Below are 26,058 nucleotides of genomic sequence, written 5' to 3' on the forward strand. Positions count from 1 at the left end.
TATTTTATCTCCATCTAGCCGTGGCTAATGGCGCTCCATCAAACTTTAAAATACTAATATGTTTGTCCCTTGCCTCATCAAATTTATTAATTTTAAACAAATTATAATCAAAGTTATGTTATAAGTTCATATTATAAATGATATTTTCATGAATTAATAGGCATGCACTATTTATGTTACAGTAGCAGCTACTTTTGGAAAAATATCCATGTTGCATTTTGGATATCTATATAAATCCAAGCAAAGCTACATTAAAGAGATTCAAGCATAAATCACTGCAAAACGCAGACAAAACATACCATGGTCAAGTACATGATGGGTAGTGAACATTTCCTATTATTTGTGGGGCCGGCAATACCATGATTGCCACTTCGCTTTTTACCATACTTGAGAAAGTAGGTTTAGATGCATATCCACACATCACCTTTACTATCAATTTGAAAATAATTAAAGATACAATCCAAGGAGGATGGATCCACAAGATTTGAGAGGATTTCCACCACCAAGAAAATTAGATTCCTTAACAACCTCAAATTAGATCTAATAAAATCAGACCCCATCATTTTAATAAATCAAAACAACACAATTTTAAAAGACACTAGTATTATCTTCAAAGGAGTCGTGCATTTTGACCAGCCAAGATCCCTCCAGTAATTATCCAAGCAGCCACATGATTGATTGGGTGGGGAAGGGGTCGAGTGGGGAGAAGGGTTGTGTAGCAATAATGTTGTTTTAGTGGGACAGGGTTTCTTGGAACATAGTCTTAGCTAGTGGCTTGATTAAGACAGCTTTTATATCTATATCTATATAAATATATATACACACACATATTACATATCCATTCATATTTGGTCTTGCCTCATCAAATTGAGGCAACCCTCATGGCCTCCCCTCACTTTGCACCACACATCATGTTTTCATGACCATGACTCCATCACACCCCCAACCCCACGTCCCCCCCTCCTCCCCCCAACCCCACACACTCACATTTTCATCTATGGGAATACTCAATTCAAAATACCTATTCAAATTTCAAAATGGGAATTGTTTTTGCAAACAAGTCAGATGGGAGTGTAATTATAAAAAGCAAATAATACTCAATTTCAACCTAGGTTTTTTTTATATGATAATGAGTGACATCTGGTGAGTAGTACCATGATTGTTATTGAAAGAAACAAAAGAGAAATGGAGACAAGGGGCATTGATTGGAGAAGGGCAATAAGCAGGCAAATTCTTGGCAACATTTGATGCAGTGAAAACTATAAATCTGTACACACTGTCCTTGCCTAATCAAATAAAGTTCTTTTTATTTATTTATTTTTTTAAATCCCCACAGAAATCTATAAGTCTCTATATAATTACTTTCATAAGTTCAGCTGTGGTACCTGATTAGTTGTTGACCATATGTGCTCATCTTATACCAAAAAAGGCTGAATGCGACACAGATCCTACAGAAAAGAGGTGCCAAACTGTGAGGAGAATGATTTAGCATATAGATTAAAAGCAAATGAGCGAGGTAATGAATCACAGGTACAGAAACATTAATGGGATCCGGAGCTTCTAGTAAAGTCCAAAAGTAAATGATACCAAAGAGAAGTCCTTCTCCAACTAAATGAACTTGCCTGAGAAAAACAAGCATTGAATACTTTCAACAACATTGTACAGAAGCTGCTAATCTTTATTATGGCAACAGAAATAATGCATGACACTCAGATCAAATTTCAACCACCCAATAAAAAAGTAGTTGACAACTTTTTGCACAAAAGTTATTACTTGCCAGCTGATAATACTATAAGTCTATACCCACACTACTCTCATGCGTTAATAGTTGCCATCCACAGTTCATAATCCCATCAAATTGCTATGTCCCAAAACTTTAACTGTATGTGAATGTCATTACCAAGAACATGAATGGAAAGCTCAATGGCTACATACCAATCCAAATAGGTGAATAATCTAGGAGGAATTATGATGTCACCTGCCTTTATTTTTTTTCCTGACAAATAATAATGTTGCTTTTGGGTATTGAGGCGGAAATAGAAACAGTTGAAAGAGATTGCCAGTGGCATCAAGCCACTTTCTTACCATTACCTGACAGAGTCCACATGCCCAGAAGAGGTCCAGGCTCCACCCTTATTGTTATGTTCACGTGGAAATGACAGAAAATGAATAGTGAAAATATGTCCCACATATTCACACTAGATCTTACTCACACTCTCTCATATAAATTTGGAGTACTAACCTTTATCAAATCTAGTATATGCATTCCCTTTAAGAGCTCAACCATCCGCCATCCAGGAGCTGCCTTTCCTTGTAGAGAGCTAACAGTTAAACAAGAAATTTGGTGACGGTACAATGGCTAGCTATTTTTAAGAAGATATAAGCTTGTCTAAAATAATTCAATTTGCAAATTGCACTTTCATATTCAAATAAGAAACATCCGTTTAGGTAGGCTTCATTTCATATTATTCCGAGTGAGAACCCAAAAATATCACCTCTTGATCTTACCCTATGCCTGCAGCATCGACAGTTGTTTGACACCTGGGTAATCAGAATTGGGATGTATCTATTCTCCAGTTTCTTTTTCTAACAATACCTTGGTTTCATTCAACAGTTATCGCTATCTGACTTCATAGCTGGAATCCAGGAAAGTAATCCATTTTGGGTCAGTCATATACCAAATGATTCCCATTTCCTAGTAAGTGCTCTGTCTCCTGTTTTTAAAACAAGCCTTATGCATCTGTCAAGCTGCAGAAAAACTGTATCTCAGTACTAACAGCGCATGCATCATGATTGTCTTTAATCAGGAGACCTTCTAGGAGTTTTTGTGTAATGCTCCCACAAGGAATTGGAGGCAAATACAAAAGTCCTTAGTTTGGACATTAATGGAAGATGAAAGGATACCTGCAATAGCATTGTCGTCTGCAACAGATGGCAATCAAAACCTGAAGAAGCAGATGGGATGCATTAATGGAATTATTCAACTCTTTGATCGTCACCACTTTATCACTGGCCAGCGTGCTAGCATCCACAACAGCAGAAGGCTACATCAAGGTAATTTTATGTACTTAATCTTCAACTCACACAGCCAAGAATTGAAGATTAGGAATAATAATACAAAAATTGTTTCTCTGAGGCTCACTATAGTATTTGATCATATATTGGATATGGGGTCTTATAGTGAGACTGGAAACCAGGATAAAAAATATCCTGTTAAAGGCAGAAATGCATTAGAGAATACTAAGACCATAATTTTATAAAATCATGTGTATGTATCTTTCTAACAAAGGTGTAAGCAGTCATGCTTGCTTCTACTTGAGGTGGAATGATATCAAACACTACAAAGGCCAGAATGACATGGTTTGTTACTGTTAAGGACTGAAAATCTAGCCCGTGACACTATGGAGAGCTTAGAATTCTTCAAATTCATATGTGATTAGTTGTTATAACAAATCATGTAAGATGACATATTGCATGAATACTCAGATTTTATTCACCATTTTTCAAAGAAAGCTTCAGTTTTAATTATGTGACAAACATGCAGGTCACCAGCAGGGATACAATAATATGGTAAGACTAAGCATAACTATTTCTCTTGGATTACAAAATATTAAGGCACCCATTTCGCGGTGTTGTCTACCATGAATTGATTTTCTCATAGGCAATTAAATTTCTTACCTCTCGTAGGGAAAAAGTTCAGAGCCTCTGAAGGAGAAACCAAGAATGTCCACTGAGTCATCCCGACCATCCTGTTCATCATCTACATGTTCAACATCTACATTCTCATCAGTTGACTGCAATAGGATAGCTCATTCCGAAACACTTTCTCAGGGACAAATCAACATACCTGAAAACATATTGCAGACCATTGCTAAAAAAGAGCGACAGCCTCCATTGACAAAGACCATGCAGTCACTTGATCTTCGAGATATAGTGAAGGATTCAATGTACAGAGAAGCTCGTGGCATGTCCATAAAACACCTGGATACTGATGAAATAAGAGGCACTGCAATGAAGCACATTGATTCTCCGCGGCCCTTGCAGAAGTTCAAAACAGGAAATCCTAAAGCCAAAGGTTATGAGAGATCAACTCAAGCTCTTGTTAAGGACCGGGAGAAGTCTATGCAAGAGAAACTGGCTCTTCCTTGTTTCTCTTATGATGGAAAAGAATCACGAGAAAAGCTTAAGCAGGACATGAAGCACAAAGAGTTGACAAGATTATCAGTGGATAGTAAATCAAGTTCACTGAAGAGTTCAGCCTGCGAATCAAAATTAAATTTTCCTGGTCAGGATCAGCATATGGAAATCAAGAGCCTCATCCAACCTCTCCTATCCAACCAAGAATCTGTGAGTCAGCATCGATCTTCCAGCATTGTAGCAAGGCTTATGGGTTTAGAGACACTCCAACAAACAATTCCCTCAGAAGGGCGATGGCAGAGCAGACAAAGTCAAGATACTTACTCCCCTTGTGGCCATTCTGGCACATCTTCAACAAGATTGCCTAATGCCAATAATGAGAGGAAATTGACTGCATCTTCAAAGTTACCAGTGGAACAAGTACGGAAGCTACAAAATGTCAGGAAAGGATCCCAGCCAATGAGTACACCAATTACAAAAGCAACAAGTGCCTCACATCTATCTTCTTCAGTTTATGGTGAAATTGAGAAGTGCATAAAAGAGCTTCAATTCAAACAGCCAGGTACAGATCTCCGGGCTCTACAACAGATACTTGAAGCAATAGATAAAAAAGGAGAAAAGTTGGATAACCAAAGAGGAGAATACACAGGATTTAAATGTAGTTTGGAGGACAATCACTCTGGTCAGAACTCAAATTTTTTGATGGAGGAAAATGTACAGAGTTGTCATAAAGTATCTACCATCAACAGCCCTTGTATGCCAAGGCAATCAGATTCTTCAAATCTGACCATGAAGTATAAAGACAATCTTGCTACACAGACCCCAATGATGGAACCGCAAAGACGCCGAACTCCGGAACCAATATATCGCAGGAAAATTTCAGCTCACAAACCAGAAGCAAAATATTGCTCAGCAAAGAGCAATAATGTGAAAGACCCCAGTGGGCATCTCCCTTTGCCTCATAAGAAGACTGATTGGAGAACTTTAGAAGCAAAAAAGACCTTGGCAGGACCCCATTGCGTGACCCTGGAAACTACCATCAATTCTGGAAGGAGTTTTGGGCTGGCAAGTGCAATATTACAGCATAATCCATCTGGGATAGAAGAAGAAAACTATCCAACCATTCTGTTGTTGGATTCACATAGGGTCAGAAGGCCATCCAGTAAAAAACTCGCTGTGGAAGGTGCCAAAAACAGAAACCACAGAGGGAAAGCAAAGGCTTTGCAGTCAAATGCTGACCATTTGAGTGAACTTAGCAGCTTTACCAGAGGCTCAAGTGACCAAGGAGACATAGCTTCCGTGAAATTAAAAGGCAACAGCAGCCAACTCTCACAGGCAGAAGCGGCAGTCACTGGCCTGGTCACCTCGAGCTTTTCACATGTTAAACTAAAAGAGGTATGTAAAAACAAAGTAGATTGCTATATTAGACAATTGTTTCACTCCTTTACCCCATTAGCTGACCGATCAGCTTGTATATCTACAGAAATCCGCATCCATAAGAAGAAATAACATATGTGCAGTTGAAAATGGGGCAACCTTGTTGGAACAACCAAGTCCCAGCTCAGTTCTTGATGATACATTTTATAATGAAGATTTACCATCTCCAGCAAAAAGGATATCAATAGGTTCTCAAGGTATTGTTATACTACTTGCATCATTTTTTGAACTTCTAATTTCAGATTTATGATATGCTTTTTTTTCCTTTTCTTTTTCTTTTTTTTCTAACTAATATGAAACTATTTGAGCAGCACGACATGACAAAATTTCTATTTAGTTTGCAGTTTCCACATAGAACGATTTAAGATGTTGTAAAATAGAATCAAGGAACCAAAGTCAAAAGACAAGACTACATAAATCAACATATATAATAACTAAGTATATGAAAGTTAGAAACTTAATACGCTGCATACGTGACAGATTTGTCATATTCATGCTTGAAATAAAATCAAGAAGGCAATAACAAACAACTAAATATAAGAAAGTTAGAAACCAAATAAGCCACACATTTCACAGTTTTGTCATATTCATGTTTGAACTGGCAATGCATAAACTTACTGGCATCTTTTATTGCATAAAGATGAGAGTTCAAGTCCTGGTGAAGCAGAATGGACCCTGAAGAACTCCAAACTTTCAGCAGCATGCAGAAGATCTTATCACAATTGCAAGTACAATCAGAAGATAGAGAAGATGAAACCTGCAGATCGTGAGCTTAGTTTCTTGCACATGGAACCTGATATTATTGCGACAAATGACAATGGATTAACATGTGGAAAATGCAATCCAGAACACAGATATATCACTAAGATACTACTGACACCAGGACTTCTTAAAGAATCAGCATTCTTCTCAACCACTGATCATCTCCTTCCCTCATGCCATTTGATAAATCCTGATATCTTCCATGCTCTTGAACAGATGGGTTTGATGAATGATAACATGCAGCTAAATAAGAAAGTGCAAACAAGGATCATTTCTGATATAGTAGATGAAGTACTGGTGAGAAAAATCCATTCAGGTAAATATACTATGGGAGAACATAGTAAAAGTCCAGAGATGCTGTTGAAAGAAGTATATTTGGAGATAGACCATCTGTGCAGCATACCAGTTTGCAATCCTGACAGTGCAAAAAAGGCCGTGGCAAGACTCTTAAATGGTGATATCCTTTATCAGTTTGATGATTGGGCAGACTGCAGTAGTGAGTTTCCAGCTTTGGTGTTGGATATTGAACGCCAAATCTTTAAGGATCTGATCAATGAAGTAATAGCAGGTGAAGCTATTAGGGTCTGTGATCGACCAAAGAAGCATTGCAGACAACTATTTAGCTAGTAGTACTTCCATTTTCCTGCCTGTTAGTATGTATGCTTGTCCCCCCTTACTGAGCATAAAGTAAATTTGTTCTTAAAATTAAGAGTACAGAAGTCCAAACCTGCTTAATGGAAGCACTCTGTTCTTGTCTATCTGTTCACTAAATGTATTTCTATCAAACTGCAAGGAAAAACAATTAAACATAGCTAATAAAAATTAACTATCCACCTCTCGGATCTGCCACAACTATTCAGTCCTACCCATGGAATCACAAAAGAGGTGCCAACATTGTGGTCTATCATAGGAGGAGTTGAATGATGGCATACCACGAATATTGTTTCATTCACAATCATGTACAAATGCACTTTATCAACAAAAGGTCTTACACCTTGTTCATAAATATCAAGAACACACGACATGAGCAAAATTTTGATCGCAACCGCTGTTATGTTAGGCACGCTTCCAAACCATTCACTTTCTGCAGTTCATTTACTGCACACTCCTTAGCCATTCCCATGGAAATAATGCAGCATTCATGTTTTGAGAACCAAGATTTAACAATGCAGATGGTTATGCCATGGTGCAGATCAAGATGGCCACCAGTATGCTGTTGCAAACCACATGATAAATGAAATTGTAGAAAAATTATGGGTAAGGCAGAAATGAGCAGGTATAGATGTATTCTGTTTTAATAACATACAAGAAAAGGGAAAAAACCCCATTGTAAATACCCAGCTCTGAATCCAGTTTTCTGTCAATGGAATCCCTAGATTGCATAAATTCAAGTCTTCACAATAATGCATTAATTTGTAGTATCATATATATGATCACTAATGAATATTGTAAACCACAACAGATAACCCATACATGCAGAAGATATACAAAGATGCATAGAAAAATGGAAAAAGTGAACCCCAAAATAAAAAAAAACCACCAAGTCTGTCGAAATGTCCCAGTTGTGATTCATTAGATACTCAACTTCGCCAACGGAATAATAAGGCTGTAAATGGAATCTTCAAGTCCACTGTTTGCTACCACTGTTTTGGAAATTAATTAATACATGCCGAACAAGGCATCAAATAAACACGTAGATACAAAATCACATGTATACCACAGAACAGAGTACATTATTTAAACCCACGGCACAAAATCATGCAGATCTGCGGTCACACAAATGCTGGATATTAGCCGTCTAGCAAAACAACAATAAACTTCCACTCAATTGATTCCACATTATCAAACATAAATTCCCCAACAAAATATGCAAACTAACAAGAGTACGCCAAAAAACATTTCCTTACATAGCTTTGTGGTAAAAATCAACCAATTCATTCCTCGAGCCAAAAACTCCAAGGGCAAAAAAATGATCTAAAGCAGCAGGTCAACCCTAATTCAAAACGTTCAAAGCATTATCTCATTCCCCAATTCCACATTGCCACCGGCGACGCATCGATCAAATTAACCACTGCCACAACTGAAACAATAATCAACTATCAAGCGCACATCACTAAATCGATCGAATTTAAACCACACCAAAAATGGGGGAAAGTAAACTCAAAGAAGACGTACCTCAAATCAGACGAAACTCCGAACAATTTCCAGCCTGAAAGGCACTGCAATCTTCAGCCTGGACTGCAACCTGCGTCCAGGAGATGCATGATGCAGAATTACTACTACAAGTGGAATATATAGTGCATATTTCCGCCATTCCCGGTTACAGCTTTTTCCAGATTTAACAAACATGCACGATATCTGTAATCAAACACATAATCCAATCAATTAATTCCCAAACCTACCTTGGTTTATCGATGATGCGGTAAATCTATTACGGAGTTGAATTGTGGCAAATAACCAGACGAGATTCATCCACGATTAAGCCCTCGCTTGCATAAGCAATAACGCATTGCATACGAATGACAGAAAGGATCTTTTCTTTTTGATTTAGAGAATATTTTAATTTTGCGCACAGAGATAAAATGTGCTTCCGTAGCATAGTGGTAGTGCGTTCGCTTCGTAAGCGAAAGGTCGCGAGTTCGATCCTCGCCGGGAGCTGAGTTTTTCATTTCCCATGTTTATTATGCTAAAGTCGCATTTGGTGAATCGCGCTTTTCCTTATTTATTTTTTTTAACCTATAATTATTATTATACGTAATACGGTAAGTTTCATGAATATTTTAACCCTATTTCCATTTTAATTATTTTGGACCACAATCCTATATTGGCAAATTAGTGTGAACTAATTAATTGTCAAGTGAGATGGTTGGATTTTTTTGCATAAAGTTGACAGTATTACTTACATGGATTCAATTGTCTTATTCATCAATGGATTGCAAATTTGGAGCATATCTTGATCAGCAAAGATTGATAATCATTGTAAGTTAGAAAATAAAACACGGAGGGATGACACCAAAGTAGTCATACATGGAGCCCCTTGAGCTTCATTGTGGTCCGATGGAATAGTTCAAATCATCAAAATGATATTTTTGGAAAAAAAATGGAAGGTATTTATAGTGGGATAGCTCTTGCCACAATATAGAAAAACAATAATAAGATCATCATTAATCATCAAAAAAATAATGAGATTATCATTAGGTGTGTAATTATAGTTAATTGATTTTACATGAAATGATGATCATGCCACATATATTTGATTAAAATGTAGAGTTTGTGCCCTAAATTGCACATCATAGATTAATCAAGAACTTAGAAAATTTGGGCACCAGTTGTGAAACTCTCATATATTTTTCAGAAAAACTACCAAATTATGGGATTAGGATGTAATGTAATGTTCAGAATGTTCATCCTTAGCTTGTACTCTCATCAAGAGAGAGATAGAGAGAGGCAAATTCGGCTTACCTGAGTAACTCATTGAATAATCAATCACTTGTATCAGCTTCTTTACAAGCATTTTCGCGGCGGATGATCAATCAAAACATGAAATCAAAGAGAGTCGTGAATTTGAATTAATGATCAATCACATATTGCCTTTGTTTTGCTGGTCGCCATCGTTGTTCTGCAAAGGGAGGAGATTCACAGTGGTGCTGTAATGGATGGACCTGCCAGGCTGGGCCGAGGAGGATTTAGGTGGGGAAGAAGACGACAATTGTGAACTCTGAAAATTCAATTCCTTGAAATCAAAATCCGAACTCCCGCCTGAGATTTGTGGGTGGAAATACTGCTGCGTCGTCAATCCAGGCTGATAAACCAGCACCTGATGATGAGAAGCTGACGGCGTCGCGGAGGCCGGAATTAATCCAAAATTGTGCTGCCAATCCTCCGGCGCCGTCAATCCGTTGCTTCTCGGCGGGTGGGAAAGCGTCAGGTTGGAAGGGTCCCACCGGAGACAAGAGCTGTAAGAGATGGAAGAATTCAAAAGACCTGACAAGGAGGAGTTTTCCAGATGATCATTTCTTCCCCAATTGCTTTCTTCTCTATCGCCATTGCAGGCCTCTCCCGAAGCTTCCTTGAACAGCTTCGCCTGTTTCAAATTAGGTTCACTGCTCCAATTAACGGCGGCGCCGGCGCCGGCGCTGGCCTTGATTCTGCAGCCTTCTCTTTCCGCCATTGCCTGGAAGCTCCCCGGAGGAATTTCGAGGGGGGGGAGTTCGTCGATTTCATGCTTGGCAGCATTGAGGAGCCAATCGACAACCTTGCTTGGCTGGTTGAGGCCTAGCCGGTCCTGGAGATCGTAGAGCTGAATGGCGGTGGGGACGGAGAGGCGCACGCGCCGGTCTCTTAGGCCTCTCACGGTGCATACTTTGCTGTGCCTGTCTTTGCCGCCGAAGGCCTTCGACACGCGGACCACTCGAGGATCCTTTAGCCTCGACCAAGATGATGCAGATGCAGATGAGGATGGAGTTGATGACGAAGTTGTGGTGGATGGGAGCTTGAAGTTCTTGGCACGATCTGATGAGCTGCTGATTTCCAGTTTGTTGAGATCTGTTTCTTTTGGAATCATCATATCCCAATCATGATAAAGATCATTTGTTTCAATTCTTTATGGAAACCCTCTCTTTAGTTCTTCGATCTCTGAACATAAAGTGGAACAGATTACAACCAGATGCAGCTAATTAACCTAATTGATTCTGGATCTTTATGGGTTTTTTTTAACAAACTGAGATTCAGACATCATATACCGATTGAAGGAATCATAAGAAATACTTAAAACTCTTATTACCTTGTTAGAATCTAAGCATATGCTAAATTCTTGGAGAGTTCATCTTCAGAATTAATCAAGAGATGCAAAAACTGGATGTGATTTCTCAACCTTGACCTTGAGAAAGCCAAATATGATGATAGATATACAAAACACTTCTTCGAAAAGTAAAGAGAGTTGCACATAGAAAGACAAATATATTAATTCACAAGCAAATTAAGCTTGTAAGAAATGTATGTGTGAAAGGGGGAGGAACTAAAGAAGATGCTGGCCATTCACCGGCCACGCCATCTCCCATCGAAAGGCAAGGAAAGGTTCGAATGGAGCCACGTGTACGCGGGCATCCAATATATGCCAATTTCCGATATATATCTTATCAAATCAAATTAAACACTGCACCCTATCTTGCTACCACTACATATATAATCGATAGGCCTAATTAATTAGTTGTGGAAGTAAAACAAGTTGAAATCGCTCGCGCGTGTTAAATGAATCGCTTATCGCTTGATGTTTACTTTTCTTGCTAGTCTAGCACGAGCTAGCGAGAGCGCAAGTGTGACTTTCGCGCTTTATCCACCGGGACCATTTTTTCTTCCTGCACGCTTCTAGTATAGACTTAAATAATACTTTGATGCTTTGTCGACAACAACGGATCCAAGCCATTAAGGTAGCTTACGTACTTGTCACATGGCTTGACACATTTATGCACGCGTTCTCTTTTCTTCCCTTCCCTTCTCTTCGGCTTCATCCGAAGGCTAATTGACAATTCATTACAATGTCATAACTTAATAAGTATGTCACAAAACTATACTAAGTTACTAACATAAGATTAATGTTTTTGACACATGATGAGGACTAGCTAATCTTGTGATCATTCGAGTTTGAAATTTAGATAATAGATTTTTATATATATGGTCTTCAACATAGTCGTCTAGCAACACAAGTAACTATCAAAATTATTGATTTGGGATCCATGACAACTTCACTTAAGACAAATATTATATATATATATATATATGTGTGTGTGTGTGTTTTTTCTTGAATTCTTTCGGACTTTAGAGTGAAAGTAACCTCACCTTGATGGTGAGGTACCAACCTTGATTGTCCATAAAAACCCTCATCAACTACTGCAGAAGGAGGACCACTCTGATCTCTATTATTATAATATATATATTCTGATCACATCAGAGGGGATTAATATTCAAGGACAGCACTGATGAATTGTTGAAATCCATGATGAATAGTTAAGACATAATGCCAAGATCCTTTCTTGATGAGGAAAATGATTTGTATTGATACATATATATAAATATATCTTAATTAGCCAAACCGAGATTGTCTTTGTGACCATAAGCATTTAAAATGTGCTTCTTTTTTTAGCATCATCATATATATGGCGACCTATTCAGAAGAAGACAGATTAAATCAACCCTAGAAATAATAATTGAATATAGATGGATCGGAGCTGTTGAAACCATTGCCTGATCAATCATTAGGTCACTGAATTTTTCTCACTCTATCAACAACTTAATTTGATCTTTCTTGCTTGAAAAAAATAATAATAATAAATCTATAATAATAGTCTTCCAACAGCAGCACCAATAATTTCAATCCTAATTAAGATCAGTTCCAGTCGTCTTCCTCTCTAACTAACATCGATGAGGCAGACAACTTAGTCAATGATAAATCACCAATTAATCTTAATTAGGTCACAATGCATATATATATATATATATATATCTATACACAATGATTGGGGGATAGCTAAGAACTTATAAGTTAATTAACAGATGAGTATGAAAACTCATTGAAACTCATACGTCTGTCAAGCTTTGGTGAGACATATTTCCAGGCAGAGAAGAGGAAATGGGAAGAAGGCTGTCTCTGGACAAATGATGACTAAACAGGCAGTGATCGATCCGAACGAATCTCGAGACAAAGTAATTTATTAAAAAGTTGTTTTTTTCTTTTTGGTTTTGTTGGGGTTCTGCTCACATGCATTAACGCCCAAACAAATTAAAACGGTCCCGGGGCCAAACCATATCTATCTATCTCAATTCTCAGACAGGTGACTTTTGTTCAGAGAGTTCTCAGTGACACATCTCTTTTAATACAAAAATTAATCAATTACAAACCCCACCCCACAAATCATTAATTAATTAAGGGTTCGATATATCCAATCGATCATTTTCTTGCAGATTGTAATTAATTAATAATTGGCCAAGTTTCTTTAATTTCATGAGTAATTATTATTCTGAGCAAACAAGATGGCCTATCTATCTAGCTATCTATATATCTCCGAGGAATCTTGGTTAAGAATTGGATCAGTTATCTGAACATAAAGGGTCCACTGGTGATGTACTACATATATATATTTTCTCTTCATCGTAGTTGACAATGCAATCTGAATCTGAGTGAGATGTAAAGATGCGTGATATGACGACTGCTGCTGTATGTATATTTATATAGACGCACATATAAATGTTAGCATGTGAAGGTTTTTAATGGATGTCGGGGATGATGATATTATGAATGGCATACGTTGTGAAACTCAAAATTCAGTCCTAAGAACGAACTAAACAAGAATGGAGTTTGCTCAAGCGGGATCAGAAGATCAAGACATGTATGACCATAGATACTGTAGTATTAATTACTTGAATCCAGCCTTAAAGAAAATAAATAAATGATATATATATATGGTCAAAGACTAGAGAGAAAAGGTTAGTACAGTTCACTATCTCTGCTGCCATATTTTGAATTATCCACAGAGTGCATTCATTGAAATCTCTTTGCCATCCTTTTTCTAATTTATTAATTTGTTATTTATTCCCATTAGGGTTTGCTTGTCGTTTTCACTGGCGTGGAGATGAATTCACACACACTGCACAGCACAGCACAGGAGCTAGGACTAGATTTTATTTATTTAAACGGAAAACAAACTGTAGAGAATTTTCTTGTTGCTTCCTTTTAAGGGAATTGTGGATCATGACTTGAGTTTTTATTCTTGTTATTCTCTCTAACTTCAATTCACTATTCAAATCTGTCTTTTCTATTACACCTACAAGTGTGCGTACGTTGCATAATTATCAAATTAATTATTATACCAATAAATATATCAGGAAATCAAATACTTACATAAGTAATATTGTGTGATTAGTTCCTGAGTGTGGGAGAAATTAAATTAAATGTGATGAATAGATAAATGTCCCTCAGCCTCAGGCAGTCATATATATAGCGATAGTGTACTACTACTAATAAACTAAAATAATAATAACAATAACAATAATCCAGAGTTGCAGTGGAGGGACCCTATCCAGTTGTCTAATGAATAGGCGTGCAGTCATGATTTAAATGTAATTTGTACTCACCCAACCCAAGCATTTGAACTTTAAAAATAGGTCAAACTTTATATAATTTAACTGCTAAGCATGTGAGCTTCCGTAGCATAGTGGTAGTGCGTTCGCTTCGTAAGCGAAAGGTCGCGAGTTCGATCCTCGCCGGGAGCTTTTATTAATAATTATTTTATAAACAAACGCTTTTGCGTGTTTGTCCATGTTTTTCAAAATCACGCTTTTACGCGTCATTCAGCCCATCCCAAGGCCATTTCTTCCCGGCCCAGTATCTGTAACTGTTATTCGGAAAATAATGAAAACTAGTTTTCCTTTTTTTCCAAATAAAATAAAAATTCCTGTTCATTGTTATTAATTTGCAACAGGTAATAATAATACAAGTCGTAGTGGTGATCAGCAGTACAAGTTAAGTATACACCGTCCTATATACCATTCATTACCAACCAACCAACCAGACCCCAAACCAGATGCAATAAAATGGGGGCAAAACTGCACTACAAATTTACAGGTACCTAAGCTTCAACATTCTCAACAACAACAACGAACCCCACGCACCTACCTAACTATCTATCAATCTACCTTCAATTCGCTGCTACAACGACGGCGGTTGAAGCTGTTTCAGCCGCTTTACCACCTGCTTCATTGTCGGCCGCGTCGACAGCGTGTCCACCGTGCACACCACCGCCAGGTGCAGCACCTCCACCAGGTCGTCGTGAGGCCCCGCATCCCACAGCCCCTCTGTGAAGAACTCCTTCGCCCGACCCTGCCGCAGGAGCATACACGCCCACGCTACGATGTTGAATCCGTTCCCGAACGAAGAAAACGACGGGTCGAGCGCTTTCTTGTCCGAAAGCAACTCAAGGAGTACAACCCCGTAGCTGTAGACATCAGCCTTGTCAGAGACCCGGCACGTCATCGCGTACTCGGGGGCGACATATCCGAAGGTTCCCGCAACACCCGTCGTCGCGTGAGTTTCCGACGTCCCCAGAAGCCGGGCTAGTCCGAAATCGGAGAGGTACGCGCTGTAGTCCTCGTCGAGTAAGATGTTGCTGGGCTTCACGTCGCGATGGAGAACACGCGGAACGCAGTCGTCGTGTAGGTACGCGAGGGCGCGGGCGATGTCTAATGCGATCTTGTGGAGTACTCTCCAATCGACGGCTCTAGTCGACCTTTCCTGGATGAACTTCTCGAGGTTTCCGCCGGGTAAATAATTGTATATAAGAAACATCTCGGCTTCACTGGCATGGTATCCTATCAACGTCACGAGATTCAGGTGACGGAGACGAGCCAAAGTTTTGATCTCGGCGTCGAATTGTTGAAAGCCTTGGAACCGTCCAATCGCAAGGCGCTTGATGGCGACTAGAACCCCCGGCGCAATCTCCGCCTTGTACGTTGCCCCGAAGCCACCGCTGCCAATACAGTTGCTTGCGTTGAAATTTCCGGTGGCTTGCACGACCGACTCGTACGTCAACGGAACGCCGATGTCCATAAAAGTGACCACTTCCTTCCGCACGGTGCCGCTCACTCTCGACCGCGGTTTCCACTTCCGGGTGTAGAAGAAAAGGACGATAAGCGCTACAAGAACTGACACAATAGCGGCTGCAGAAGTGACGGACGCAATCTCGATCGCATTAAACCTGCCTTTCCCTCCTTTCGGGCTCGGAGTTGGCGATGGAGGCGAAGAGGCGGATTGCTCGTCGCTTGTTCTTCCTTGTTGACTCGGCGTCGAATATGCTTTCGAGCAATTTAAGAAAGGATTCCCATCGAAGCTGTTGCATTTTATCGCACTGTTGCCAAGAGTCAACAGCCCCGACAAATTGTTGTCGGAGACATTCAACGCCGACAAAGTCGAAATGTTCGCCAATCCTGCCGGGAACATCCCCGAGAGCTTATTATGGTTCAAGAGTAGAGTCTTCAAGCTCTTCAAATTCACAAGCTCTTTCGGAATCACACCAGACAGTGAATTCCAAGACAGATCAAGATATTCCAGTGTGTGTAGCTGCCCCAAGCTCACAGGGATCGAATCCATCAGATTATTACCGGCAAAAGAGAGAAATTTGAGATCCTTAATCTGTCCAAGGCTGTTAGGAAGCGAACCTTGGATACGATTCCAGCTCAAATTGAGAGCAAAGAGCGAAGCCAAACTGCCGATGCCAGGAGGAACACTCCCAGTAATTTGATTACTGGAAGCATCTAGAAGCATCAAAGATTTGCACAATATCGCAACATCAGTAGGGACCGAACCGGATAATCCATTGCTCGAGACATTAATGATAACGCCTCCAACATGATTACACATTTCAAAGAAAGCTACCGGAAAGGCCCCAGTTAGGTTGTTCCCGCTAGCAATAAATGCATACACAGTCCGCTTTCCAAATCTTTCAGCTGCGATTGGCAATGTCGGAAGCGTGCCATTAAGGCTGTTAGAACCAAAATTATGTGAAACCGACAAAGCATCTCCATCTGCATACAACTGGAAAGGGCTTTCCATCTTTGTTCTGTATTCAAAATACGATAAATACACAGATGACGGATCATAAGGATATACGACATCCCCCCGCACAGGCTGGACAGGCGCGCAAGCATTGTAATTAAATTGCGGAATCGAACCCGACAAATAATTACCGCTGACGTCAAAGAGAGTCATACAAGGAACCGGGATTCTGTCCAAGATCCCCTCACTCAATCTATTCGAGCTCAAATTAAGAAAATGCAGATTACGGCAATTTCCAATCCCCTCGGAGATTCCCCCAACGTAATAATTCTCCGCCAAGTTCAGTATTTCCAATTTGTCGCAAGATCCCCAACTCGAGGGAAAGTTCCCTTGCAGCATCGCTCTCGGAGCCCACAGCATCCTCAATGTCGGGAGCCTTGTGACTCCTGCAGGGACCGATCCCTCGTAGAAATTATAATCTTCCGTAGGATATCCAGCTAAACTCGAACCCGTCGGAAGAGGATTCCATAGGTTTGATAGTACAAGAACCGATAACTTTGTACAATTTGCAAGCTCCAACGGTATCGGACCGGCAAAACTGTTCCGGGACACATCCATCACCTCCAGCTCACTCAACTGACCGAGTTCCCGGGGAAGAGGATTCTCCATCATATTCGAGTACAGAAGAAGAGTTCTCAGTCCTCTGCAGTTTGCAATTGTGGCCGGAATTCCATCGGAAAGGTAGTTTCCGGCGAGATCCAAATGCTCAATCTTCCCACAACCATCCCCTATCTCGACCGGAATCGAACCAGTAAGCTGATTGAACGACAAGTGAAGCCCCCTCAAATCTTTGAATCGACCAATGAACCCTGGAATCGATCCATTGAAGTGATTCCCAGCAAAATTCAAGAGCTGAATCCCGACACAATCGGATAAGGAGCTCGGGATTCCGCCGGAAATCGAATTGAATCCGAGGTTAAGAGCTTTCAAGCTCCTCAACCCACTGAACTTAGCAGGCAGAAAACCAGACAACAAATTCCCTTCCAGATCAAGAACCTCGAGCTTTTCCATACCCCAAATATCCACAGGAATTTCACCACTAATATCATTGAAGGGAAGGGATAAAATTCTGAGTTCAGAAAGCTTAGCAACAGAAGCAGACAGTTTACCAAAAAGCTTAAAACTGCTATTACTGCCGTCTGAACATGGCCGTCGAATACCAAATCCGTAAAGAGGAAATCGAGCAATTCTAGCACAGGATTCGGAATTACCTTGGCCGGTGATGTTCAAGGCGACGACACGAGAATTCGAATCGCAGGAAACCCAAGCCCACGAGCAGTGATCCGAGGCTGTCGAGTCCCAGCTTTTCAGCACTCCATTAGGGTCCAACAGCGACGCCTTCAGCTCCAACAGAGTCGATTTGTCCGAATCGGCGGCCGAAACGACGCCGTTCAGGGCTAAGAAGAATACATAGAGGAAAATCAAGAGCTTCAATGGCTTGTGGAGGAGCTTCCACTTGATAATAAGGAAAAATCGACCCATTGCTGATAGCCCCTGGAATTGGCTCTCTTGAACACGCATAAATTCCCAAACCCTAATTCTTGATTCCTTTCAGTTTTCTTTTTGCTGCAATCGTGGATGAAAAGCAAACCCAAAAGTTTAGAAAGGGGGAAAGAAGAGAGAGAGAGAGAGAGGGAGGAGGAAGAGGATGAAGAAAATACAGTAGGCTGTTTTCCTTTGAACCCCCCAAAAAAAAACGCGTCGCTGCTGCTCGCGTTTCGTGTTTTTCTTTGTCTTGGCCCTCTTTTCTTTTTGCTACAATAAAATAACAGCAATCTGCAGGAATTTTTGTGCTCAAGCTGGACTGGGATGACTACCAAAACAAGACAGGAGACCTTCCTCAGTCTTCCCTGTAGAGAGAGAGATCATTAATAATAAAAGGAAAAGTTCGAACCTTTTATCAAGAACAGGGAGATCTTCAAAGGTAGAAGAAACTTTGGATCGACAAGAAAGAAAGAAAGAAGGCTCTCCTAATTATTATTACTATTATTAATATTAATCGATCGATCTGCTATTTCTTTAACCCTTCTTTACTGCCATTTTTCCTCTCACAGACCCAAATTATTACCTTCTCCTTTTGGCATTTCAGAATTTTGGTGGGGGTGTGTGATGGTGGGGCCCTCATAAGTGTGGGGGCGCCACCGCCGGTCAATTAATGCATCCTCTCCCCGTCAACGGGGAGACTCGGTGGAGCCACGGCCCAAACCCTAGCCCCCCTCCACCACTTCAGGTTCCTTCCAGTTCCACTTAAGGGCTTAATTATTAGCTTTAATCTGCGGATGTTACCAACTCCCGGGACTTCCAACGCCAGAAAAAATCTCCACCTTCCAGCGACGTGTTTGTAACGTTGTGGACCTTGCTCAAAGTCGAGGTCCTGGTTATGGCTGAAGATTACTACCTCCGTCCCTCCCCACTCCTTTTGAAGCCATTTCCGTGGGACCCAGTAGGGTTGCGTTTGGTAGGAAGTCTTGATGGTAGAATGAGAATATCTGCTATTTTCTTGTAATTCTTCTTGTTTATTTTCTCTTTCCTTTTTCTTTTTCTAATTAATACTCTAAGCCTTTGTTTATTAATCTTTTGTCATTTTAATACACCCTCAAAGTGAAAAATCCATTCAAAGCACAACAAATTTGACAATTCACTAAATAACAACACATCGTCCATCTTTCTTTGATGTGGGAGTTTCACCATTAGAGAAAAAAAGGTCCCTTCTTTTTGTTTTTTCTTATAGAATGAAAACCCAGAGGATGGGTGCAATGTGAAAACAGCAGCAAAAGAAAATTAGGAATTGAAGAAGTTTCTTAGAAGCCCACTTACAGAATTAGACCAAGTTTCACGTCCAAAGGGTAATTCACTTCTGTAAGAACCACAGTATCTTGTAATAACATAACACAACACAACAGACCAGTAACATTAACATTAACATTAGCATAACAGGTATAGCTCCAGACAATAACCAAGAACATGCATACTGTTATTTGCCAGAAAAAATAAGTTCAAAAAATGTATGTTTTGAGAGCTAAATTGTAGGATAATATGTCCTAAGATGGAACCAATAGCACCGGCACGCGCCACGCAAAAGACAAGCTGAGATTATATATCGTTCATATTAGCAGCAGCAGTAGCAGCAGCGCCAACAGGGGAAACAACAAAGCCGTCGTCTTTTAGAAGCTTTAGGAGCTTCAGCATGATCGGGAACTTGTTTGTGCATCGGCTCCGGCTTCCCGGGGGCCCAATCTATCAACCCATTCTTGCCACAATCATTCACCAATCTGAGATCATAGCAACATAATGAAAGAGTGGTGCAAATGATCATTTGCGTTCTTGTTAGTATGCATTTTGTTTTGTAACATCACACTTAGGACAAGAAAACATTTTGCTTGTAATGTTCTGACAATAATAACATAGTATAGCTCTAAGAGAAACTTACACTGGGAATGAGAAGGAGCTTGTGCTGGTCTCACTCTCAACGGACTGGCGCGCGTTGCTGGCAGAAGTCGGAGGAATGGTTGCCGAAGGGGTTGTGATCTCGGAAACAGGAGGTTCTATAGAATGAACCAATTCTTGATTGTCTATGGTCTCTGCAGAATCTTTCTTTTTTGAATCATCAGGTTTATCTTTCTTGAGAAAAGATTTATTTCCCGAGAAGCTGCTGTGAATGCTGAACAATGATTCAGTCGACGCAATGCTCCATTCGGAAGCACGATTAGGATCCGTCGAAAATATGGATTCCGGCAACCGATTTGGATCATAGCCATCAGGCTTCGATTCTTGAGCAGAATTTGGCGATGGTGTCGAAGATGAAGTGCTCATTGGAGCAGAAGTATTTGGAGAAGATATCAGGTCATCATTGGATTTGGATTTATCGAAAGAATGATCTTTTTCAGCTATGTCCAAATCCAACGACGGATTGGAAGATTTGGGATTCTTCCCTTCCTGTTTATGGTCAGGCTTTTCAGGGTCCATTGCTGGTCAGATTTGTCTAAGGTTGTAAGATTGGAAATAGCTCTGCAGGTGATTGGGAAAATGGATCAGAACCTTAAAAACCTCAACGAAGAATCAATCTCACCTAAGAACATCAACTTCGGACGAGGCCCTGCAAAGATTCTTGATGCAATGTAATTTAAAAGCACACAAGGGGTTCATTTTCCTGACAACGAGGATGTTATGAAGTGATATGTTTTCTTTTATGGCATCGTAGGAAAGTGACAAAAGTAGAAAGAAAAGTATCAGCTTGATCGATCAGGACACACATACATATTATACATACATACCTAAATTAAAGAACCTCAACGAATCGGAAGCCAGTTTTCCATGGCAATGGTAAGGTTTTTCCCCCTGGTTTTTCTTTTGTCTGTAAGCCGAATTATGAGATCATCGTACAAGACAAGACGAAAAACCTCGGACAAAAACCAAAGAAAAGCATTTCCAGAAAGCGTGGGAACAAAAAAAAAAAAAAAGAAAAGAAGAAAGATCCCAAATGAGGGCAGATTTCTGGGTTTACACTTCCCCCCAATTTGGGCTTCTTCAATGGAGGATTAAACGTCCATTTCGGACCATCTGATGATTACCTCTGGTTTGTTCATATCCATATATAACTAAAAGTATTTTCGTAAATATATTGGCAGGTGAGGGGCAAAATAAGGATGAGGTTAAATTTCTGATTTATTCATATCCATCTGGGCTTTATCTTATCTTCAAGAACTGCACCAAATTCCACAATTAAACATTGCCAAATGATTACAGGGACGATGGCAACGATGATGAAGCTGCAGATTTCAAGCAGCAAAGATGACATTTTTATTCCATTATTGGCCACAAGAACAGCTTCTTCTTTCCAGTTCTTCCCTGCGAGTTTATCCCAATCAATGGCCTCACTTCACTCCAATTTCCAATTTCGACGCAATCTTCATCTACTTAAGGTATGGTGGTGTGATTGATTTTCGATTCACCCAAATTTTTGTTTATTAATTTTATAAATTAGGGTTGCGCGACGAGGAGGAGAAGAGCTAATGTGCAGAGCGACACGTATGTCTTAATGGAGCCTGGCAAGAACGAGGAAGAATTTGTGTCGGAGGATGAATTGCGTGAGAGGTTAAAAGGGTGGTTAGAGAAATGGCCTGGAAGCTCCCTCCCGCCTGATCTGGCAAGATTCGACTCCATTGATGAAGCTGTGGAGTTTCTGGTAAAATCTGTCTGTGAACTCGAAATTGATGGCGATGTTGGTTCAATTCAATGGTATCAAGTCCGATTGGAATAATAATCGACAAAATTCATCATCATCTCTTTCTTGAATACAGCAGAATAAGATCATCCATCAAATACCCCAATACAAACATGAAACAAATACACGCACGCTACAAAATTCTAAACTTTCGATGTAGTTTCTCAATTCGGGTAAAAATCAGATTCAACTCTTCAAGCTGAAGCTGCAATAAACAATAAACAACACAAGCAAAATTCAATCGAAGTTTAGATCAGATCAGGACATCCAAACAAGATTTTCATTAATGATTGAAGTGCTGTCTTCTACCTTAACTGATTAGCAGCCGCCGAGGGCGGGAGGGGCCTCCGGCCCTTCCGATTCCTCGCAAGAATTCCTCGACTAACCGGCGACATCATTTTATCAGTTGGACTAGTGTACCTGCAAGAACTCATATAAACACCTACCAAGTTAAAAACTTCACTCAAAACTTACTAAACAACAAACATATATCCATATATATACATCTCCAGCTTCAGAATCGAATGCACCTTTCCGGATACTTGAATGCCTTTGGAACGATAATCCGGTCGGGCGCGCCGGATTTGTTTGGAATGGGGCTTTTAGGTTTCATATTGGTTTCTTCCTCATGGTTTGGGGGTGGTGTATTTTGGTCTAATTCTGCCACAGATTTGGGGATCTCTGAAGGAGATGATGATGTTGATGATTCAATCATTCTGTCTATTGATAAAATTTTGTGAAGAAATTAAGGTAGATATAAAGAAGAGTGTGGAGTTACATAGGCTTATAATTATAGCGTAGCCAGCCATAGATGACCGTTGTGGCGGTATCCAACGTTCGGATTTTTCTCAGGTCAAAGGGAAGACTTTTTAAGAAGGAAAGAAGATGGTGACAAAACCAACGGACATGAGTTTTTTGTAATCCTTATCAGCAAACAAAATGATTGTACTAAATAAATAATATTCTATAAACTTAAGTGGATTCTAAAGCATTGAATTTCTTCATTAAAGTTGAAACTCCTGTGGTGGACAAATTTGCAAATAGATTGTTTTATTTAAATTATTAAGGGTTGTCTCTATAATAATTAAGTAATGTAATTACCTATTTGACCCAATTGTGTAATAAAGATGGGCTTTGAATTAAGGTATGAATTAATGAAAATCCATTTCGACTCAATATTGGGCTTTAATTTCAAACGGGTAGGCCCAATATTTTATGTATATTTTAGTTTCAGTAAGGAACGGTCGAGATTTATTCTGCACAAGCTATACGAGTTCCCATGGTCAATACCCTTGCTTCGTATATGGCCAGGCGCTGGGATGGAAGTGGATGAACGCTGATTGGGATATATACTGGAGTCGGAGGTATTCTGCACTTGTTAATTCGAAGCCGCAAGCATTATTCGGCTAGGTTTCTGATCTTTTTTTTTATTTTTTATTTTTTCTTTTTTGCAATATTTTACTTGATTGGGTATGGATGCTATCTATCGACGTTCGGTGTAAATGTAAAGTAGTTTTAGGGTTTATAGATTTCTTTCGCGGTTTGTTTAAATTCGAAATTGTCGCTTGAAGTATCTATGTTCTGTGAACTTAATGTCAAAGGCTCGTCTGGTTCACTGAATTTCTTTGTCTGCTATTTCTGTATTCTTTGGGCAGTGTGTTGGTATGTGTAGTTCTGAAAGAGAGCATCAAGAAGACTAGATTTTGAGTATTTTTATTTTTTTTTGGAAGAACTGAAATGTAAAGGATTAAATTGGAAATGTGAATGATAATTTATTAGCACCTTCTTTCCAACGCCTTATGTGTGGATTAGCTTAACATCAGTAGATCTTGATATGCAGCAAGAGATAGCTTAATAGCATCTCATTCAGAGTTCACTTGTTTTAGACACCAACGTCGAGCCTCAATATTTTCAAATGAGCTCAAATTCCTTCTAAAAAGTTTGTGATGATGATGTTGTATTTTAAATCCTCATGTTGCATTAGGTTGAATCATTATGTCTAGCTCAATCGCACATGTGAGCTTGATTAGAATTTTCGTCCATAAACCACAGAACTATTCGACTCTAGCCAGTCTGTTTGGGCAATATGCAAGTCTGCATAGCCTCAAGGGCTCATTTTTAAGCATGCCATTTATTTCACGATAACTTCTTGTGTACAGGGTGTGGGTGCTTGTGTTTAGGTGCAAAAATGGCCTTCCTAAACAGAGTTGGGAACTTGCTAAAACAAACTGTCAGCAAGGGTGTTAGTTCCGAGTATTCTGCATCAAATGCTTCACTATTTCAGGCAATAAGATGCATGTCATCATCTTCAAAGATCTTTGTTGGAGGTCAGGTGATTCTCTCTTTGGTGGTGAATTAGCTTATTTTTTCCTCAATGAGACATTGTGTGTATTCTTTCTCTATCACTGCAGGTCTCTCTTATAGCACAGATGAGACAAGTTTGAGGGAAGCTTTCTCCCAGCATGGAGAAGTGGTTGAAGGTACAATCTTTTGAGTGTAATTGATGTGTCTGCTTTTTTTTTTTTTTGTTGTGTTTCGAAAATGGTTGTGTTTTAGAATAGAGCGGTTATAGAGAGACACTGAAGAAGGTATTGTCTGGTGAGGTTACCAAGTTATTGTAAAAGTGATAAGCATGAACTTTTAAATATCATAAAGTTAGCAGCCTATTGGAGTGCCCTGATATTGTGGACATGATCATATGCTATCTTCCTTTTTCACACATCCTACACTCTCCACACTGATTTCTTTTCTTATTCAAATATGCACACAGCCAGAGTCATTTTGGATCGTGGGACTGGTAGGTCACGGGGATTCGGTTTTGTTACATTCTCATCCACCGAGGCTGCTTCCAGTGCCATCCAGGCATTTGATGGTCAGGTATTATTTTTCTGAAGTTCATTGCAAACTTCTTGTCAGTCCTGATATTTGATAACGATAACAGCAAAGATATCCCCCAATTTCTGTTCGAAGTCAATACACTGCTAAGAATCACATTTCAAGATTTCTTAATAAAGAAATTAGATATCACATTTCTGATGGAAACTAGAAATGCATTAATAAATCTTTCAGGATCTCCACGGAAGGAGGATTGCGGTAGATTATGCTAATGAGAGACCTCGGACTGGAGGATATGGTGGTGGTGGTTTTAACTATGGTCAGAGTGGAAACTATGGTCATCAAGGAGGGGGATATCAAGGAGGAGGATATCAAGGAGGGGGAGGAGGATATCAAGGAGGGGGAGGAGGATATCAAGGAGGGGGATATCAGGGTGGTGGTTACCCCAGGGAAAGTAGCAACTTTGGTGGAGATGGTGGGTTTGGTGGTAGCAACCAGTATCCCAGTGGAGGTGGTGGCTTTGGTGATGTTAACAACTACCCGAGTGGTGGAGGTAGTAGTTACACTGGTGGTGATTCTGTACAAGGTGGTGGCAGTAGCAGCAACTACTCTGCTGAGGCTCAAGCTGGCTTTTCTGGGACACATGATGAAAGCCAGGACATTCTGGCGAGTCATCAAGCTAGTAGCGATGCTGGAAATGACGAGATTGAAGCTGGCTCATCAGATGAAAATGCAGGGGACAAGTCACAGGATGACGATAATGATGATGAACCAAATGACTATGCTGACACTAAGAGGAGCTAAGTTAGTTTCAAACTCTCAAAGCTCACTCCAGCAGCAGTCTTCTTGGTTATGTGAACACATAGTAATTCATACTTGCCCTGGACCCTACAAGTTATTGCAAAGGGGTTTTTTTAAGACCCTTGGATCTATTCCTATGTTCTAACATTGCATGTAGTTGATATATATAAGACACATTTTGTATAAACAACTCTTTGATTTAATAGTTCCTTTATCATAAATTCTAGAGTTAGATGTGCACAAGTCAAAGTGCCTT

At 39.8% G+C, this 26,058-nt stretch overlaps 7 protein-coding genes, 2 long non-coding RNA genes and 2 other non-coding genes across 18 annotated transcripts; 5 read left to right on the top strand and 6 right to left on the bottom strand.

Moving 5' to 3' along the window:
* Positions 1–990: 990 nt before the first annotated feature.
* LOC127244493 (uncharacterized) lies at positions 991–3,976 on the bottom strand. 3 transcript variants are annotated; one of them, XR_007837207.1, is made up of 5 exons: positions 3,848–3,976; positions 3,679–3,760; positions 2,905–3,044; positions 2,509–2,748; positions 991–2,321 (listed from the first exon to the last, which is right to left on the bottom strand). It is a non-coding gene; the product is annotated as an uncharacterized LOC127244493 (long non-coding RNA). The 3 variants fall into 3 exon arrangements; XR_007837206.1 differs by having other exon boundaries at positions 991–2,132; positions 2,243–2,748; XR_007837208.1 differs by having other exon boundaries at positions 991–1,286; positions 1,386–2,748.
* On the top strand, positions 2,580–7,071 carry LOC127244489 (protein LONGIFOLIA 1-like). Its single transcript, XM_051265033.1, has 6 exons — positions 2,580–2,698; positions 2,808–3,054; positions 3,545–3,570; positions 3,688–5,532; positions 5,621–5,771; positions 6,215–7,071. Exons 2-6 carry the CDS (start codon positions 2,886–2,888, stop codon positions 6,961–6,963), a joined length of 2,940 nt encoding a protein of 979 aa, XP_051120990.1. The 5' UTR covers positions 2,580–2,698; positions 2,808–2,885; the 3' UTR covers positions 6,964–7,071.
* On the bottom strand, positions 6,457–8,885 carry LOC127244492 (uncharacterized). The gene is made up of 5 exons (XR_007837205.1): positions 8,739–8,885; positions 8,512–8,581; positions 7,064–8,416; positions 6,740–6,882; positions 6,457–6,579 (listed from the first exon to the last, which is right to left on the bottom strand). It is a non-coding gene; the product is annotated as an uncharacterized LOC127244492 (long non-coding RNA).
* A 37-nt stretch (positions 8,886–8,922) lies between these two features.
* On the top strand, positions 8,923–8,994 carry TRNAT-CGU (transfer RNA threonine (anticodon CGU)). The gene has a single exon. It is a non-coding gene; the product is annotated as a tRNA-Thr (tRNA).
* A 506-nt stretch (positions 8,995–9,500) lies between these two features.
* LOC127244573 (transcription factor TCP5-like) lies at positions 9,501–11,489 on the bottom strand. The gene is made up of 2 exons (XM_051265148.1): positions 11,120–11,489; positions 9,501–10,971 (listed from the first exon to the last, which is right to left on the bottom strand). The coding sequence occupies exon 2, from the start codon at positions 10,901–10,903 to the stop codon at positions 9,917–9,919; it is 987 nt and encodes a 328-aa protein (XP_051121105.1). The 5' UTR covers positions 10,904–10,971; positions 11,120–11,489; the 3' UTR covers positions 9,501–9,916.
* A 3,043-nt stretch (positions 11,490–14,532) lies between these two features.
* TRNAT-CGU (transfer RNA threonine (anticodon CGU)) lies at positions 14,533–14,604 on the top strand. Its single transcript has one exon. It is a non-coding gene; the product is annotated as a tRNA-Thr (tRNA).
* A 168-nt stretch (positions 14,605–14,772) lies between these two features.
* Positions 14,773–18,975, bottom strand: LOC127243347 (LRR receptor-like serine/threonine-protein kinase RPK2). Its single transcript, XM_051263320.1, has 2 exons — positions 18,604–18,975; positions 14,773–18,508 (listed from the first exon to the last, which is right to left on the bottom strand). The coding sequence occupies exon 2, from the start codon at positions 18,461–18,463 to the stop codon at positions 15,041–15,043; it is 3,423 nt and encodes a 1,140-aa protein (XP_051119277.1). The 5' UTR covers positions 18,464–18,508; positions 18,604–18,975; the 3' UTR covers positions 14,773–15,040.
* Positions 18,976–19,895: 920 nt separating this feature from the next.
* On the bottom strand, positions 19,896–21,391 carry LOC127241973 (uncharacterized). 3 transcript variants are annotated; one of them, XM_051261290.1, is made up of 3 exons: positions 21,217–21,391; positions 20,373–20,950; positions 19,896–20,214 (listed from the first exon to the last, which is right to left on the bottom strand). In XM_051261290.1, the coding sequence occupies exons 2-3, from the start codon at positions 20,906–20,908 to the stop codon at positions 20,052–20,054; spliced, it is 699 nt and encodes a 232-aa protein (XP_051117247.1). In that variant the 5' UTR covers positions 20,909–20,950; positions 21,217–21,391; the 3' UTR covers positions 19,896–20,051. The 3 variants fall into 3 exon arrangements, with proteins under 3 accessions (XP_051117247.1, XP_051117256.1, XP_051117238.1); XM_051261299.1 differs by having other exon boundaries at positions 20,373–21,038; XM_051261281.1 differs by having other exon boundaries at positions 20,373–21,391.
* Positions 21,392–21,585: 194 nt separating this feature from the next.
* Positions 21,586–22,224, top strand: LOC127241987 (protein CHLORORESPIRATORY REDUCTION 7, chloroplastic). Its single transcript, XM_051261313.1, has 2 exons — positions 21,586–21,864; positions 21,927–22,224. The coding sequence occupies exons 1-2, from the start codon at positions 21,679–21,681 to the stop codon at positions 22,200–22,202; spliced, it is 462 nt and encodes a 153-aa protein (XP_051117270.1). The 5' UTR covers positions 21,586–21,678; the 3' UTR covers positions 22,203–22,224.
* Positions 22,215–22,958, bottom strand: LOC127241997 (uncharacterized). Its single transcript, XM_051261324.1, has 3 exons — positions 22,697–22,958; positions 22,476–22,586; positions 22,215–22,371 (listed from the first exon to the last, which is right to left on the bottom strand). Exons 1-3 carry the CDS (start codon positions 22,879–22,881, stop codon positions 22,353–22,355), a joined length of 315 nt encoding a protein of 104 aa, XP_051117281.1. The 5' UTR covers positions 22,882–22,958; the 3' UTR covers positions 22,215–22,352.
* A 451-nt stretch (positions 22,959–23,409) lies between these two features.
* Positions 23,410–26,028, top strand: LOC127243883 (glycine-rich RNA-binding protein 2, mitochondrial-like). Of its 4 annotated transcripts, none has more exons than XM_051264119.1 (5): positions 23,410–23,530; positions 24,326–24,498; positions 24,578–24,646; positions 24,937–25,043; positions 25,236–26,028. In XM_051264119.1, exons 2-5 carry the CDS (start codon positions 24,459–24,461, stop codon positions 25,803–25,805), a joined length of 786 nt encoding a protein of 261 aa, XP_051120076.1. In that variant the 5' UTR covers positions 23,410–23,530; positions 24,326–24,458; the 3' UTR covers positions 25,806–26,028. The 4 variants fall into 4 exon arrangements, with proteins under 4 accessions (XP_051120076.1, XP_051120070.1, XP_051120082.1 ...); XM_051264113.1 differs by having other exon boundaries at positions 24,326–24,493; XM_051264125.1 differs by having other exon boundaries at positions 23,418–23,576.
* Positions 26,029–26,058: the final 30 nt, after the last annotated feature.

The sequence above is a fragment of the Andrographis paniculata genome, unplaced genomic scaffold (genome assembly GCF_009805555.1).
Source record: "Andrographis paniculata isolate CXL003 unplaced genomic scaffold, ASM980555v1 Contig19END, whole genome shotgun sequence".
In the NCBI taxonomy this organism is placed as follows: Eukaryota; Viridiplantae; Streptophyta; class Magnoliopsida; order Lamiales; family Acanthaceae; genus Andrographis; species Andrographis paniculata.

Excerpts from the sequence above, each read along its gene's own strand:
- LOC127244489 (XM_051265033.1), top strand. The coding sequence starts at position 2,886 with ATGGAAGATGAAAGGATACCTGCAATAGCATTGTCGTCTGCAACAGAT. Across the intron at positions 3,571-3,687 it reads AGCAGGGATACAATAATATG|GGAAAAAGTTCAGAGCCTCT; the intron begins GTAAGACTAAGC and ends TACCTCTCGTAG. Across the intron at positions 5,533-5,620 it reads CACATGTTAAACTAAAAGAG|AAATCCGCATCCATAAGAAG; the intron begins GTATGTAAAAAC and ends GTATATCTACAG.
- LOC127244573 (XM_051265148.1), bottom strand. The coding sequence starts at position 10,903 with ATGATGATTCCAAAAGAAACAGATCTCAACAAACTGGAAATCAGCAGC.
- LOC127243347 (XM_051263320.1), bottom strand. The coding sequence starts at position 18,463 with ATGCGTGTTCAAGAGAGCCAATTCCAGGGGCTATCAGCAATGGGTCGA.
- LOC127241973 (XM_051261290.1), bottom strand. The coding sequence starts at position 20,908 with ATGGACCCTGAAAAGCCTGACCATAAACAGGAAGGGAAGAATCCCAAA. Across the intron at positions 20,215-20,372 it reads AGCTCCTTCTCATTCCCAGT|ATTGGTGAATGATTGTGGCA; the intron begins GTAAGTTTCTCT and ends CTATGATCTCAG.
- LOC127241987 (XM_051261313.1), top strand. The coding sequence starts at position 21,679 with ATGATTACAGGGACGATGGCAACGATGATGAAGCTGCAGATTTCAAGC. Across the intron at positions 21,865-21,926 it reads GCAATCTTCATCTACTTAAG|GGTTGCGCGACGAGGAGGAG; the intron begins GTATGGTGGTGT and ends TTTATAAATTAG.
- LOC127241997 (XM_051261324.1), bottom strand. The coding sequence starts at position 22,881 with ATGATTGAATCATCAACATCATCATCTCCTTCAGAGATCCCCAAATCT. Across the intron at positions 22,587-22,696 it reads GCATTCAAGTATCCGGAAAG|GTACACTAGTCCAACTGATA; the intron begins GTGCATTCGATT and ends GAGTTCTTGCAG.
- LOC127243883 (XM_051264113.1), top strand. The coding sequence starts at position 24,355 with ATGGCCTTCCTAAACAGAGTTGGGAACTTGCTAAAACAAACTGTCAGC. Across the intron at positions 24,494-24,577 it reads TTCAAAGATCTTTGTTGGAG|GTCTCTCTTATAGCACAGAT; the intron begins GTCAGGTGATTC and ends CTATCACTGCAG. Across the intron at positions 25,044-25,235 it reads TCCAGGCATTTGATGGTCAG|GATCTCCACGGAAGGAGGAT; the intron begins GTATTATTTTTC and ends TAAATCTTTCAG.